A 14,958-nucleotide genomic window follows, 5' to 3' on the forward strand; every position below is an offset into this window, starting at 1 on the left:
CACAGAGAAAGGATCAGAACACTACAAGAGCCATCCGATATAAAGATATTATAATAATAACACGAATGTTTGCCACAAACACAATTAAGTATAGTAAGACACAAATTAGATGTAGCATCGGAAAATGCAATAGATTGAAATTAAAACCGATTACTGCCGATTTACACAACCAATAGAAATAGCTCCCTATCGCGCCATTCGACGCTATTTGTCGCTATAGATTCACACGTCAGAGAAAGCAAGTGAATGTAAATCCACGCGTCAAATTGACGAATATATTAGGTCATATGATATCACAAGTTATTACGTTTGTACAAAGATCATATTCGCATGAGAAATAAATATTGATAATTTGGTATGGCGTACTCAATTCGGATGTGATCGGTTTTACGAATTTTGCCGATGCGACATCTAAGTTGTGTCGTACTATAACTCTTGTAATGCAATGACAGCATGCATCGTACCACTAACGACTTTACGACTACCGGATACGAATATGTATCACAACCAACTTTTATTGACAGAAAAACCCGATATAACTTACTGACCCAAGGACTAAGCCGAGAGGATCTTTAGTGTTATAGGTCAGCTACCATAGAGACCATAGCGATCATAGAAGCAAGTTGAATCACTTATAATGAAGTTACAAGACTTCTAAACAAGCATGAATATAGTGATCTAGATACATCATATTTACAAGTGAATTGAGCTTTTTAATGTACACGTACATATAACGAGAGTATGACTAGACGTTAGGGTATTCTTTGTCGTTTTAAATGCAAAAATACTTTTAGTTCTTCATAACAATTACGGTTAATTATATTATATCTGATAATTTTGATACAATCACATAAAATCAGATATAACTGAGTTCAGTGTCTGTTTAGTTGATTTCTTCTGAATAAATTGTTAGCATATACATTCCACGAGTAAATCACTTCACTTGAGTTCCAATTCCTGAATGAGCAAATTACACTCAGACAACCTGAAAAACGGAAACGACATAAATTTAGGTAGTTTTAGAACCTCCCTATGGCGGGCGACGAGGAGTCAGAGGCGAAAAGAAAAGCGATTACACATAGGTATATTACTTTCGTCTTAAATTTTATTTATACTTATAATAGGCTATTTGAGAATGCGAAAAATAAATTGTGAGTTATTGTAATCAGTGTATATTATGAGTTTAAAAATGGTTATTTACTAACGAAACTTGAATATAATACTTAATTTATTCAAAAATCAATAAATAAAAATGCATTTTTTTAAACGTTTGTCACGTGACACAAAACGTTCCTGATTGGCCGGGCTTATGATGAAGTCACTTTCTTGTTAACCTTGCTTTTTTACTATATGTACCACAGATTAAAATACAGCAAAGTGACGTCACCGACCCCATTGCAGCGCCATATTGTCCATGTAGCGTTTTCGCGAGTTATTTAAATATGGAATTTTTAATATGATATTTTTCGGAAAATATGTACTAGAAATAACAAAATCAACTTTTACTGGGTTCCTTAACTTCTACTAAATAATATAAAATGGATTTTAAAAACCAGTCAAATAGCAATGGTAGTGTTTATTTGACAATCAATAAGTAAGTGTAATGCTTTTATATTGAATAAAGGAATTTGAGTTTGAGTTTGAGTTGAGCCTTTTACTTAAGGGATCGTCAATGTACGTTTAGCTTTACAAAGAATGCCTTAAAATATATTATATCGAACAGTCTTATTATCGAAGGAATTATTAAAATAATATAAGCCATTTCTTATTCTCAGGACACAGTTGGTAAACATACCGCGTGTAAATAAAATAATAAAATAAATAATTTTCTACTTCGAACATTAGAGGACTGCTTAAGCCTAAGTCCATTAGCTCGGCCGTTACTTCCTATCCTTGACCTTGCCTGACTACTCATACTGAAGCCGGAGATCGGTATCGAGCCCGAAATTTAGCTTTCTTTTTTAAAATTTAGTTTTCTCAGGTTGTCTGAATTCACGTGTTATGGAAATACATACCAACGCTACTCGTCAATCTTCGGTCGTTTGGCGTCAGGCGGCTCGTCGTCCTCGTCCTCCCACTCCCACTCCGGCTCCCCGTCCTCCTCCTCCGCGGGGCGCTCCGGCTCCTCGGGAAGTTCCTCGTCATCATCCTGATACATCAAAAATATAATTACGCATCGCGTTACATTTTAATGTTCCTGTGTCACGTGTATCTCACGGCCCACACGTATATACTCGTATATTGCATCAAAACATGCAAGTATTTTCTATAATTAATACAAAATTTAAATGACTACAAAATGTCAATTAGCAAATTCGAAATCTTCTGTGTGCGGATGTGTGTACGGGCGTATGTGCGGGCGTGTGTGCGGGCGTGTGTGCGGGCATGTGTGCGGGTGTGTGTGCGGGCGTGTGTGCGGGCGTGTGTGCGAGCGTTTGTGCGGACGTGTGTGCGGGCGTGTGTGCGGGCGTGTGTGCGGGCATGTGTGCGGGTGTGTGTGCGGGCGTGTGTGCGGGCGTGTGTGCGAGCGTTTGTGCGGGCATGTGTGCGGGTGTGTGTGCGGGCGTGTGTGCGGGTGTGTGTGCGAGCGTTTGTGCGGGCGTGTGTTCGGGCGCGTTACCATGGCGCGCTGCATGACGGCGATGGGCGGCTCGCGCCGGTGCTCGGCCACGCGCCGCTCGATGAGGAAGCTCACGTACTCGTCGTACAGCAGGCGGATCAGGTGGAACGAGCCGAACGATGCCGCCGACCTGCGCAAGCCACACGCGCGTTCTTATACACTCGTGTACATTTTATTATTTCGAATGGAACATTCGGTGATGATTGTATGAACAGAAATGGGATAGATACTAATGAGTCGCCAGCTATATCCAAACTAAGTTATCCATGTATAATACGAGTTGCTAGCACGTGAGTGTGAGTGAGTGTGGAAGTCGTGAGTATTTAAAATGTCCCACTGCGTCAAATGGGAACGAGCATACGTCAATTCGCAAGAATAAAATCATTGTGACGAAGTGAGAATCGATGCATGTCTCTTGTGCGCTAGCTTCACGTGCGACGACGCGTGCGTGTACGTGCGTGTGCGCGTGCGTGTGCGAATGGTGCGCATACGTGAGCGTGTGAGTGAGTGGCGGCGCGCACCGGAGCGTGAGCTCGCGTATGACGAGCGAGGAGTAGAAGGACCAGTCGAGCAGCAGGCGGCGCGCGCGCGGCGTGTAGTCGGCGCGGCGCTCGTGCGGCGCCAGCGCGGCGCGCACGCAGCCGTCCAGCCACGACGCCCACGCCTCCAGCGGCGCGCCCCGGCCCAGCCGCGCCTGCGGGCAGCGCGAGCGTCAGAACGGTACGGAACGGTACGGAACGGCAGGCACGCGAGCGCGCGCTAGGACGGACGCTACCGCACCTTGAAGTCGGCCTCGAGGCGGTGCGCGGTGGACGCGCTGCCGCAGGCGCAGGCCCACGCGGCTTGCTCGCGAACCACACGGAAGTCTACGCGGTTCAAATCAGACAGCATCTACATATGCATAATCATTTTATATATCACATGACATATACAGTAGTACAAAGTATTTCTGGAGTTGATTGATTAACCCAACCGGAGAGAGTTAGACGCGGTATAGATAGTTTAAAGCTCAGGTTCTCGAACACGACACGATACCTGCTGGATCTGGTGCTGGTTGTTGAGCACGGCGCGGGCGGCCTGCGCCAGATGATTGAGCGACGTGTACCGGCGCAGGGCCGCCGCCAGCGCCGCCGCGGCCGAGCTCTGTGCGCGCGCGGCCAGCGCGGGGGCGCCGCTCGAGCCCGCCGCCAGCGCGCTCTCCAGACTCTTGGCGAAGTTTCGGATAGCCTGCGGAATCGACACGCTTGTCAGCTTACGGTCGGTCTGGAGGCGGGGCGTGCGAGCGAGACGGGGCCGCACCTGCGTGAGCTGCGAGGGGATGGGCCGCAGCACGTCTGGCAGCAGCAGGTCGACGGCGCGCTGGTGCAGCCGCAGCTCGGCGCGTCGCAGCCAGCCGCACACGTCGCGGCGCGCCGCGAGCCGCAGCCCCGCGCGCCCGGCGCGGCGCCAGAAGGCGCGCCGGCAGCGCTCCACGGCGCCCGTGTCCAGCGCCGCCACCGCCTCCAGGAACTCGACGCCGTGCTGTCTGTGAGGTTTTGAGGAGTATATTTGTCAAGTTTCATTGCAAAGCTATCGAAAAGTAAGAGCAATACGGATTTTAACACAAATGTAATGTTAAAATAAAAATATAAATAATGTTATTTTATTATTAATAATTTATTATTATTATATACTCTGAATTCTATTTGCAAAAACCATATAAGACGTCCTTTTTTGTTTACTATTCTTTTAAGCGCCTTCGACAATAGTCAAGCTCACATGTCGTCTCCCACTAATCGACCGTGTCCGTTTACCTATGTTGTTCCCTGAGCTGCTGCAACGCCTCCTGCGTTATATCTTCGGGCAGATCCTCAATAGTGAGCTCCGGAGGCTCTGGAGCGCTGACCGATCCCAGGTACTGACGATGAGCTATTCCTCCCAGGCCCACTGGATTTTGATCGATATCACGTTCCCTCGGCTCGGGCTGACGAAAAAATGTTTTTATAGATCATTTTAATACTACTACTACTACACTAAAAATGTAAAGATAAAACAAAAGTCACTTCAGATTTTCACGTCTGAGTAGGTCTCACTCATTATATACTCTACCGCAGTAGTACCTGGTCCTCCTCAAGGTCGGGCTTGGGCAGCGCGGCGGGCAGGTCGCGCTGCGCGGACGGCTTCGCGCGTATGCCGTAGTAGTGGTACTTGGAGTTGCCGCGCGTACCCAGGCGGCGCGTGCGCAGGCCCACGAACACGGAGCGGATGAGCTTGCCGAATGATGCGGCGTTGACGGGCTCGAGGCGGTGCGCGGAGCAGTGGCGCAGGTAGTGCGCGTAGAGCGTCGAGCGCGGCAGCGACACGCCCTCGGCCGTCTCGTAGTGCTCCAGCAGCCACTGCACCGTCGCGGGCGGCATGCGCGCGGCCGGCGCCGGAGACGCGGGCTGCTCGGCCGCGAACGTGAACTCCGCGCTCCAGTCGTCCGGCGGCGCCGTCACCGCCGTCACGGCCGTCACGGCGCCCGCCTCGCCCACGCCGCCCACGCCCACGCCGCCCACGCCGCCCACGCCGCCCACGCTCGTCACGTTGTACACCGGGTACGTGCGGAGGGTTTCCCTGCGATCAAAGGTGTTGCCGGTAAGATTAAGGTTCTGCGTCCACTTTTTAATTGGGATGACAAAGGGGAACACAGTCAATTTATCCAAGTTACACTGTCTATAACCATGTCAGAGTGGTCTTATAAGGAGCTTTTCTTACATTTGCAATATTTCATCATTTGTGAGCTGAGGATAGAAACATTTCTTCTAAACCTACAGAGTTGCAATTGTACAAGTTGGTTCAACTCAAATGGCAATGTTTTTTTATGGTAAACATAACAGTATAGACACGAAGTGTATAAAAACTTTGTAAATTGTTTTTATTTGTCACACTATTAATGTCTTACTGACTAAGTAAATCTAGCACAAAGCTCGCTTCTCAATAAAGTATACCTGAAATAAAATTAAGCAACATCAAAACAAAAACTTACATATGTGTCTGATGGCCTGTCTGGGTGTATATTTCTTGCGGCTCCACATATTGCACATGATAGTTGACTCCGTTACTGCCCTCACCTGGGAATCAAGTGTAAATCATATTAGTAACTTTTTAACAAAGCTTTTGATTTTGTTTTCACCATTGTTTTGTTAGTACGGAGACAGTTTTACGATTCGTTATAAGCAAACGAATTAAATGTTAAACAACGAAGATGTCTAAGAGCTAGAGCGCAGATGAGTTAAAAAGCACAATAACGATTATTTTAATTTAATTTTTAATATATTGTAACCCTAAGTTAAAAAATAAACCGTGACCTAAGGCAAAAAGGATTTAATTAGTCGCTAAATATTTAATATAATTAAAAGGGAATTGTCAAAGCAAGTGAACCCTAAATTGAACCGACGGTAATTTTCCAAGGCGCCGCGTGACGCAGACGTCTTCCGGCGGTCTCGGATTGATCCTTAAGACAATGCGAAGCGCAAAACATGAAAACAAACGCGTCTCACGTTCGATGCTGAACTGAAGCGGCTGCAGCATGGCTTGGAACTCACACGGGTAGTACGCGCGGTAACGAGGCACCTCCATGCCGCTGGACGTCTCCCGGGCAACTCCGCGGAGCGACGCGTCCCGGCCGAGCGAGAGATCCGTGCCCGTTGACATATAAGGTGCGCGACACACGACCGATGCTTGGATTTTTATCGACTCTAATAATTTCGTGCTATATTTACAATTCAATCCAAAACTTCTTGTTTCATAATGATGATTGTTAAATAAACAGTTGTCATTTCACTTCGGTACAGAATCGGATTTAAAGGTCTGGAGGCCCCCGGGCAATGGGGGCCCTAGACAAACAAAAGCGTGAACAACCCAATAATTATATTATCATGAATTAATTACTTTTTTATTTCAATCAGTAAGCTATGATTTAATTACTTTGTATAGGTAACTTTTAAAATATTAAGTAGTAACATTATTATAATGTGTATTTGTTAACTGATTGAAAACTGATGTGGCTCCCACTCATGTGGAGGCCCTAGGGTAGTTGCCCCGGTTGCCCTCCCCTAAATACGGCCCTGCTTTTTTATAGACAATATAACATCTTCAATGAAAGTCAAAAATTTAAGGAACGATTTCGTACGCGGACATCTAAACATAGCTTTCTATACAATATTTAAAAACGCGCACCAAACAGCACGATCTTTGGAAGTGAAGCTACACAGTACTCCACGTGAAATAATAAGTATTGCAACATAGGTATCTTATTTCGAAGGCAACTTGTTTACAATAGGTAATATTATTAGTAATAATAGTAATATTATGCAAATTCCCAGTAACATATTACACCTACAAATAACCACAAAGTTGTTAGAATTTAATGTTTCAGATTGCAATGCAATAAACGGTCATGTAGATAAAATAAAAAAAATGCAGCAAGCCAAAACGTTTTCCAAATATTGAACATTGTTAAAAAAAATTACATTACAAATTAATTTAAAGATTATTTTCTAAGATTTTTAACATTTTCGTTCTTAATTTAATTTTATCTTTACTTCACTTTCTGTCTAAATCTAGCTTTTCCATAAAATAAATTTGTCGCTTTTTAAATATAGTACTGATGTAATTCTATTTTGTAGTGACACCATTAATATAGGTTTAATTTTTTTCATGTAGGATACCTACTTGAAAAAAATTAAACCTATATTAATGGTGGTTGCATTATCATTTTAAAGAGAAATATGTTCAAAAAAAATATCTATAGTTCTGCTATCAGTGTGCAACACGTCTGTAATTCATCTTCCATCTCGTTTTCCGTCGCATCAAATCAAACACCACCCCACCTGTACACGCCCATTGTAGAATATGTTAGCGATATAATTGCAAACTTTCCCCTTAATACGCTTTTATTGGCTGGGCACCGGCGATGTTTCACTAATTGATTTGTTAAGCCGACTTTGATTCCTTCTAATGAACACTTTTTACATTTTGACATACACTTCTCCGACCGTGACTTCGATCGCATATTTATATCTAAAGCTAAATATGTGCGTAGAAACACACTCGAAACTTTCATTTTTATAATAAAGTAAAGTTAAGTAACGTTTGTGCTTATTGGTATCGATGACAAGAAATAATCACGAACATAATACAGTTTCTGTTTTCATCTTTACAGACTATTCAAAAGTCATTCCAGTCGTCCAACTAAGCAAATTAATTAAATTCGTTTTTCATCAATCAAAAATGATTTTCTCATAAAATCATTTTTCAAACATTTATGACTATATATCAACCAATATGGCAATCTTATCAAACAGGTGCTTACTAATTAATCAAACAATTAAATATTTTTACAAGATTAACTTTTAAATTAAACCATTTTTATTAATATTAGCATATAAAAATAACCAGTAATATATTTAGCCTTTAACTTAATGTGCGAGTCTTTTATAAACTGAATACTAAATTAAATTTCTAAATACATGATGAACTTCATATGAAAAATATTTTTATTAAAACTCATTTATTCGATTTAAAACAAAATTACCAAATACTTTTTTTAACGAACCATAAATTAGTAAACTAATAATATATTTTTCTTTCTAACGTAAATACATATAATAAACAACTTCGATGTACAACTATCAATTATACGTGATTAAATGAATCAGCTTTTTATTAAAAAAATACTGAACAGCTAACATAGACACAAAAAAAATGAAACAAGATGAAAATTCATAAAAAAACGTAACTCCGAGTACATAAAAATATGTACATAACATAATAAATCCAACGCAAATACATAGACACGTACAAAAGAGATCGCGCGAGACGGAGACACATAATGGAAGGCGTCACATCAAAGGTAACCAAGCAAGCTAACAATGAATATAAATCCAAATCACCCTATCACTGCATTTACGGCGACCGCTCAGGTATATAATCCAGAGGGGCACTCACAATTATCTATTATTAAGATATTTTTTTTCATCTCTCGTTGCATTTAATTGACTTTGAAATCTATCGTCGTAATCATAAGGGCATTTTTAATTTGAAAGTGTAATAGTATAATAAAGGGTGTATTTAATACGGTATCAGTTTGACAGGTGGGTGATCATCAGATTGTGATATTGAATGTCAGAGGGTAGGCCGGTTTGTTTTGACAGTCCGTCAAGGGTTTCTCGAGATACAAGTGCGTTTGGTGTTCGAAAATTAGTAAAGATACAAAGCAAAGTAACGTATAGTTTTATTTCTTTTCATATTTCGAACAATATCGTAGTTCGAAATTGGCTTCGAACGTGGACTTAGGTATTGTGGTAAGTATTATTTTCTCTAATACTTTGTTAATACATTCTTACCAAAATTTAAGCATTGCCGTTTAAAAAAATACCAAAAACATTGAAAATACAAAATCGACTTCAGCAATTGTTTAGTCTTCTCATTATTACCAACACATCCATTATTATAAATATTATACAACATTAAATTGCGTGCATTAAAAAAAAAGCAAAAAGCGTGTAAAAAAAATAAAATAAAAAAAAACACTTGCTTTCCTCATCACTCTGCGTCTCAGACTTGATGTGCAGCGAGTCTTGGTCCCATGCGTTCTCGACTGTGCGTACGATACGGAAATAAAAAAAATAATAATGTGCAAATAAAACAACACTAAAGCTACAAATAACATGCTGTATAATAACTATTAAGATACTACATATATAAATCGCTGATTCACGTTCATGAGAAGTCGACAAGGATTCGTCTCAACCTTCCTACTAAAGACAAATAATATATAAAAAAAACGATACTTTTTGTTAAAACACAGTGGATTTTCACATTATTACATATTACTATTAAAATCTTTAGAAACTACAAAAAAAAACTACCATTCTAAATGTCCATCAACATAAAAATCATGCCAGACTAAATACGTACTGGTGACGATGTAGGTGTGCTGAGCCTCTGCGGTGGGACTCGAGTGGCCGGAGCTGTCGCCATTCACGTCCACCACGGTGCTCGATACCTGAGAAACCACAATTTGGAAAAGTTACTAAGCAAATAATAGCAATGTTCGTCTGACCACGTGGACTTTTTTTATGGCATAGGTGGCAAACGAGCAGGAGACCTGATGGAAAGTGACTACCACCGCCCATGGACATCTGCAACACCAGGGGGCTTGCAGGTGCGTTGCCGGCCATTAAGAATGGAGTACGCTCTTTTCTTGAAGGTTCCCATGTCGTATCGGTTCGGAAAAACCGCCGGCGAAAGCTGGTTCCACAAAGTGGTTGCGCGAGGCAGAAAATGTCTGAGAAATCGCACTGTTGTGGATTTTCGGACATCAAGGGCTTAACAAACGCAGGGGATATTATACTTCACTCGTAATACATCGCTCTAAAAAGTCTGTCATTACTAGAAATTATTGTACTTCTAACTCTGAAACCTAATTCTCGTCACAAATTTTTGACAGAAATGTCATTTTTCTACTCGGACCCGGAGTTGCAACCCAGGAAATCGGGTTTTGCATCTTAGCCACTCGATATAACAAGCAATTAATGTACCCAGTATGAGACTCCCTTCTATATCTGTGACCGAATACTTACTTTATATACGGGCTAAGTTTGTACAAATATGGATTTGTGCAAGCCCATCTGGGTAGGTACCATCCACTCATCAGATTTTCTACCGCCAAACAACAGTACTCAGTATAGTTGTGTTACGGTTTGAACGTTACGGGTGAGCGAGCCAGTGTAACTACAGGCACAAGGGACATAACTTAGTTCCCAAGGTTGGTGGCGCATTGGCGATGAAAGGAATATTTCTTACAGCGCCATATTCTATGGGCGGTGGTGACCACTTACCATCAGGTGGCCCATATGCTCAAACCCCAACCATTAAACGAAAAGAAATAAAAACTCACTTGTTGAATAGCATGCTGTAAGTGTATGGCGTTGGGCAGTTCCGGTATGACGATTAGCTCACGCACGTCGCTGGGAGAAGTACCACCCGTACCGGCACCCTGGATGCAATCGTGACGTATTATATTAAATTGTATGCTCACTTACACAGGACTTGGTGTTGATATAAGCTATACTTTACATATTCATTTGAATCACGTTATGGATGGATGAAATAGGATAAAAACTATATGATAACTTGGCAGAGCATATATTTTTATTAAAGATTCAAGAATCAAAACTAGAAAACATGGTGTCAGTCAAAGGGACATAAAGTCGCGTATATGCAATATGAAGAGTTCCTTTTAAAAATGGTCAATGAAATCATAAATTAATCTTTTATCTTAAGTGTTTATCTATAACAGTTTTCTACCATCATACCATTTCCACACTAAAAACATTAGCAAATGTGATTATGTTTACATATCCAATAATGAAATAGATTCCTCCATCGATTATGAATGAAACTTTATCAAAAACAGTTTTCTTGTTTTCCACTCTACAATACATTAGCAGATGTGGTGCTTGTCGGCGATGTCCTTTGGCGCTTGGATGCTTTTGGAGCTTTGGAGCAAAGATCTACTTTGACAGTGAAAGAGAGACCCAAATGTTTTCTATAGGCAAAGTGGATGGTCGTTTCGAGAAATGATTTGACTCTTTTATTTCGGTGTGGTGATGGTGAGCCTACGTTTCAAACATGGTGAAACAACGCTAAATGTTCCAGAAACGCTGTTAAAAAGCCGTGTTTACGCTGCTAAGCATTCCTTTTTGTCTCCGTCGATTAACATTCATATTAATCATCTTATCAATCTTCGAACCCTATTTAATGTGAAAACAGTGAAATTGATGAATACCAAAATTGACGAATTGATTTATGATTATTCTTCTGTCATTTCATCGACATTTTCTACCGAACGGATCTTGTAGGCCTCAACTCAAAACTTCTTGTTAACAATATTCTTCCTATACACCTATTTTAAGTTTAGCCTTGTTAGCAACTAAAGAATTGACTAAAGCATCATCAGTATAGTTTGTTATTTCAGGGAGATAATTTATCCAGTACCTCACTTTTGTGCCTAATATTGTACTTGTAATAAGTCTTTGCGAAAAACAATTAATTACTTTTAAATGATATGCTAAAATCGAGTAACAAAAGATATATAACGTTTATTTTAATTCTAAATAGCGATAGAATCATGATGACATTCCATCGTTAGAATATAATGGTCACTCTCAGTATATTCGTAGTTAAATCAGAGTCAGTCAGTGTAGTCTGACATGGAATCATAGTAAACGTATTTCTACTGTAACCAGGTACCACTTAGTCATGGTCATTCATGATAGTGATGAGGTAACAGATAGAAAGTTGTTTTGGTATTAGTCTGACTTAATAATAATATTAAGTATATTTTTAAATACACATACATATGCTAATGCTACTATCTTCGTCCATTCAACGCATTCATATTATATTGCCTTTTCTACACGAAAAAAAAAAAATTAACGTCTTTTTCTCCTAGCACTATTAATAATATTAAAACTGCAAGAATCCAAGCAATTTCAAGCTCCAAAGTAACTAAAAAAACATTGTTAAAATTCTAAAACTTATTTTAAATCGAAGATACATATTTTTAAGTAAATCTATGTATGCACCTGTGAGGGTGCCGCTAGTCTCGCCGCCATGTCGGGCGAGGCGGGCGGAGACGACTCCACCAGCACCTCGTCGCCCGCGCACTCAAAGTCTGTAATGTTATACACAAGCGATATATTTCAAAGAGACAAAGATAGGAGACGTCATTCGAAATCAAGAGAGACAAAGACAAAAAAAAAACTAAATTATACTGTGAAGAATAATATATAATCAATTAATGCCTTATATTGTAAAATATCATTATCTTACTTTATTATCTTTTGTATTGTTATTATTTTTTAAACAATGACCTATTACTATTTTAAAACATGAATAATCAGAACAATCTTTATTTTTTTTTAATAAAAAAGGTATTGATTTATTTTGCAAAAAGAAGACAACATAAAACATTCTCAATTACAAAAATAACATCATTAAGTTTGAAATTCAATCAGTGCATTCTCCCTAATCCTCACTAATTGCACAATTGAAATTATAAGACCCCTGTACTGATACCTGTATTAAAATGCATTCATTATATTTAAGCTGATCCCCCTTCAATCATTTATATTTTAATTGAAAAAAAAAACTTAATAAATTAAACATCAACAATCTTAAAAACTAAAATATATATAAATGTTTTCAAGCAATCATCATACATATAATAATTTAATTAAATAATTTTGTAAAATGTATCCGTGACAAATAAATTATTAAGTCATTTTATATAAATATCTGTATTTGCAAATTCTTGCATAATACTCTCCAAGGTGATAGAGATGTTATTGATCTGTTTCAAGCTCCGGTGCGGAGTATCTGGGGTGTAACCTGGCAACACCATCCCTCCGCACCTTCACTCGTCCCACTAGTCTATACTCACTCTCCAGGTAAAACACGTTCTCAAATCCCATCTCGGACATTTTACACAAATTAAATTAAACAACATGAAACCGAAGCACACTTGCACCAGAGTAGTACATTATAACAACTATCCACTGACATTCACTGTTTCATATTGATCAAACAACCGTTTCTAAGGTACAGATAGTACAGTTTTGTCTTTTTGTTTGGCTTGAGCCAGTTGATGTGTTAGCTTTGTGATACAGGCAGTGGGGGTGTGCAGGTGTGTTATGCATGGTTGACATCACCTGCCATTTGTGTGATATGCATGGCTGCACAATATTACCCCATTATAGATAAATTGGCAGTTATATTAGTTATGTGTTGTGCTCTAACTAGATTATAACATGTTTTGAGTGTTATTTTATTATTTGTAATACAAATTTTCTTTATTATGTTCTTTGTAACAACTATATAAAGTATTTAAAAATAGTTTACAAGAACATTTATTATAATTTTTTTATTTATTTTTTACTGTAATAAGTATATAAATATTTAAAGATATATATTTAATGTCATTATTTAATAATCAGAATATAATTACTGATATACCTACAGCCTGCTAAATTTAAAATGCTTGTAATTGCTATTATCAGCTGACCAATTATAGTAGTATATATTTATTCTTGTTAGAAGCTACTAGATTCAATAACATTAGGGAGACAATGTCATTCAAGTTTTGGGAGGTAAATGAGTGGGTGGTCGTACCAGGCACCGGTAACCCTCCTATCCCGACCACTGTGATAAAATTGATAGGCGATCGGTTTTTCGACGTGATAAGGTACAGGAATAAGGGGAACATTTTAGGCCAGTTCCGACTTTGTAAGCGGCAACAGTAAGTCTCTTAGTGCGCCATTTCCGATAATTACTTAAAATAAATTCAATTTCTATTATAATTAAAATAATATGAAACCCACCTGCCAGCCATTCTAATCTGTCAAAAAACTCATCACTCGCAGCATTTACTGTAATCACCTTTATTAAAATATTAGTGAAAACCCTATTTAAGAGTTTAGGTAAATTAATAGTTTCTTAGGTTTCAACAAAATTTTATGTAACTCGCACAGTGTTGTTGTAGCTACACCCGTTTCCTTGGCTACGGATCCGTCCGGGCAAAACCTATCCAAAAGTCAATGACAATATTTTTTATAAGTAATAGAGGGCGCTTTTTTTAAAACTGAAAATGTCTTTGAAATGTTTTTGTTGCATTAATACCTTTTTTAATTAAATAATTGAAATGATAAAATAAAATGATTTGTTAAACTTTTTCCGGGTTTCGTATCATATCGTTTTAAGAATATTGAAATGGATTTAAATATTATCTAATTTAATATTCAAATATTCAAATATTGAAAAGCTAATCTCATAAGTATTTTTTTTTAAAGTAAATTCTTATACATATATTTTTAAATCAGGTAATTTGAACATTATATTCATAAATACATTGTAAAATAATATTTTGTAAGAAAATATAATTTAAATACCTTGAATTTCGCATATATAGACAGATAAGACTTTTGGACTGCCATATAAATTAAAATCTTCTTTAGTGTTTTTATCTTGTTCGCTCATGTTTATAAAATTAATTTTGATGACTGGTTAATGATAACTAAACAAAATTTATTTAAGTAGCAAGTATTTAACTATCACCTTGGTAATTAATTTTATTTATTTATAAATAATAGTGACAAGCAAAAAAACGTCATTAGCTGTAACAATATTTTTTTTTTATTTCGTAAGGCTTATAAATCTCGTTGGCCATTAGCTTTAAAACAAATCGAAAGTGAAAGGTTAAGTAATGTTGCAAATACTCTTTATACTATTCCGATAAACTAAGTACATAATGC

At 38.7% G+C, this 14,958-nt stretch overlaps 1 protein-coding gene across 2 annotated transcripts; it reads right to left on the reverse strand.

The window, feature by feature from the left end:
• Nucleotides 1–319: 319 nt before the first annotated feature.
• On the reverse strand, nucleotides 320–14,240 carry LOC124530666 (transcription factor RFX3). Of its 2 annotated transcripts, XM_047104917.1 has the most exons (15): nucleotides 14,029–14,240; nucleotides 12,235–12,323; nucleotides 10,545–10,643; nucleotides 9,563–9,650; nucleotides 9,180–9,242; nucleotides 5,628–5,712; nucleotides 4,720–5,215; nucleotides 4,414–4,583; nucleotides 3,920–4,145; nucleotides 3,656–3,847; nucleotides 3,401–3,511; nucleotides 3,142–3,314; nucleotides 2,621–2,750; nucleotides 2,016–2,149; nucleotides 320–985 (listed from the first exon to the last, which is right to left on the reverse strand). In XM_047104917.1, exons 2-14 carry the CDS (start codon nucleotides 12,262–12,264, stop codon nucleotides 2,021–2,023), a joined length of 1,992 nt encoding a protein of 663 aa, XP_046960873.1. In that variant the 5' UTR covers nucleotides 12,265–12,323; nucleotides 14,029–14,240; the 3' UTR covers nucleotides 320–985; nucleotides 2,016–2,020. The 2 variants fall into 2 exon arrangements, with proteins under 2 accessions (XP_046960873.1, XP_046960874.1); XM_047104918.1 differs by lacking the exon at nucleotides 9,180–9,242.
• Nucleotides 14,241–14,958: the final 718 nt, after the last annotated feature.

Source organism: Vanessa cardui, chromosome 6 (assembly GCF_905220365.1).
Source record: "Vanessa cardui chromosome 6, ilVanCard2.1, whole genome shotgun sequence".
NCBI lineage: Eukaryota > Metazoa > Arthropoda > Insecta > Lepidoptera > Nymphalidae > Vanessa > Vanessa cardui.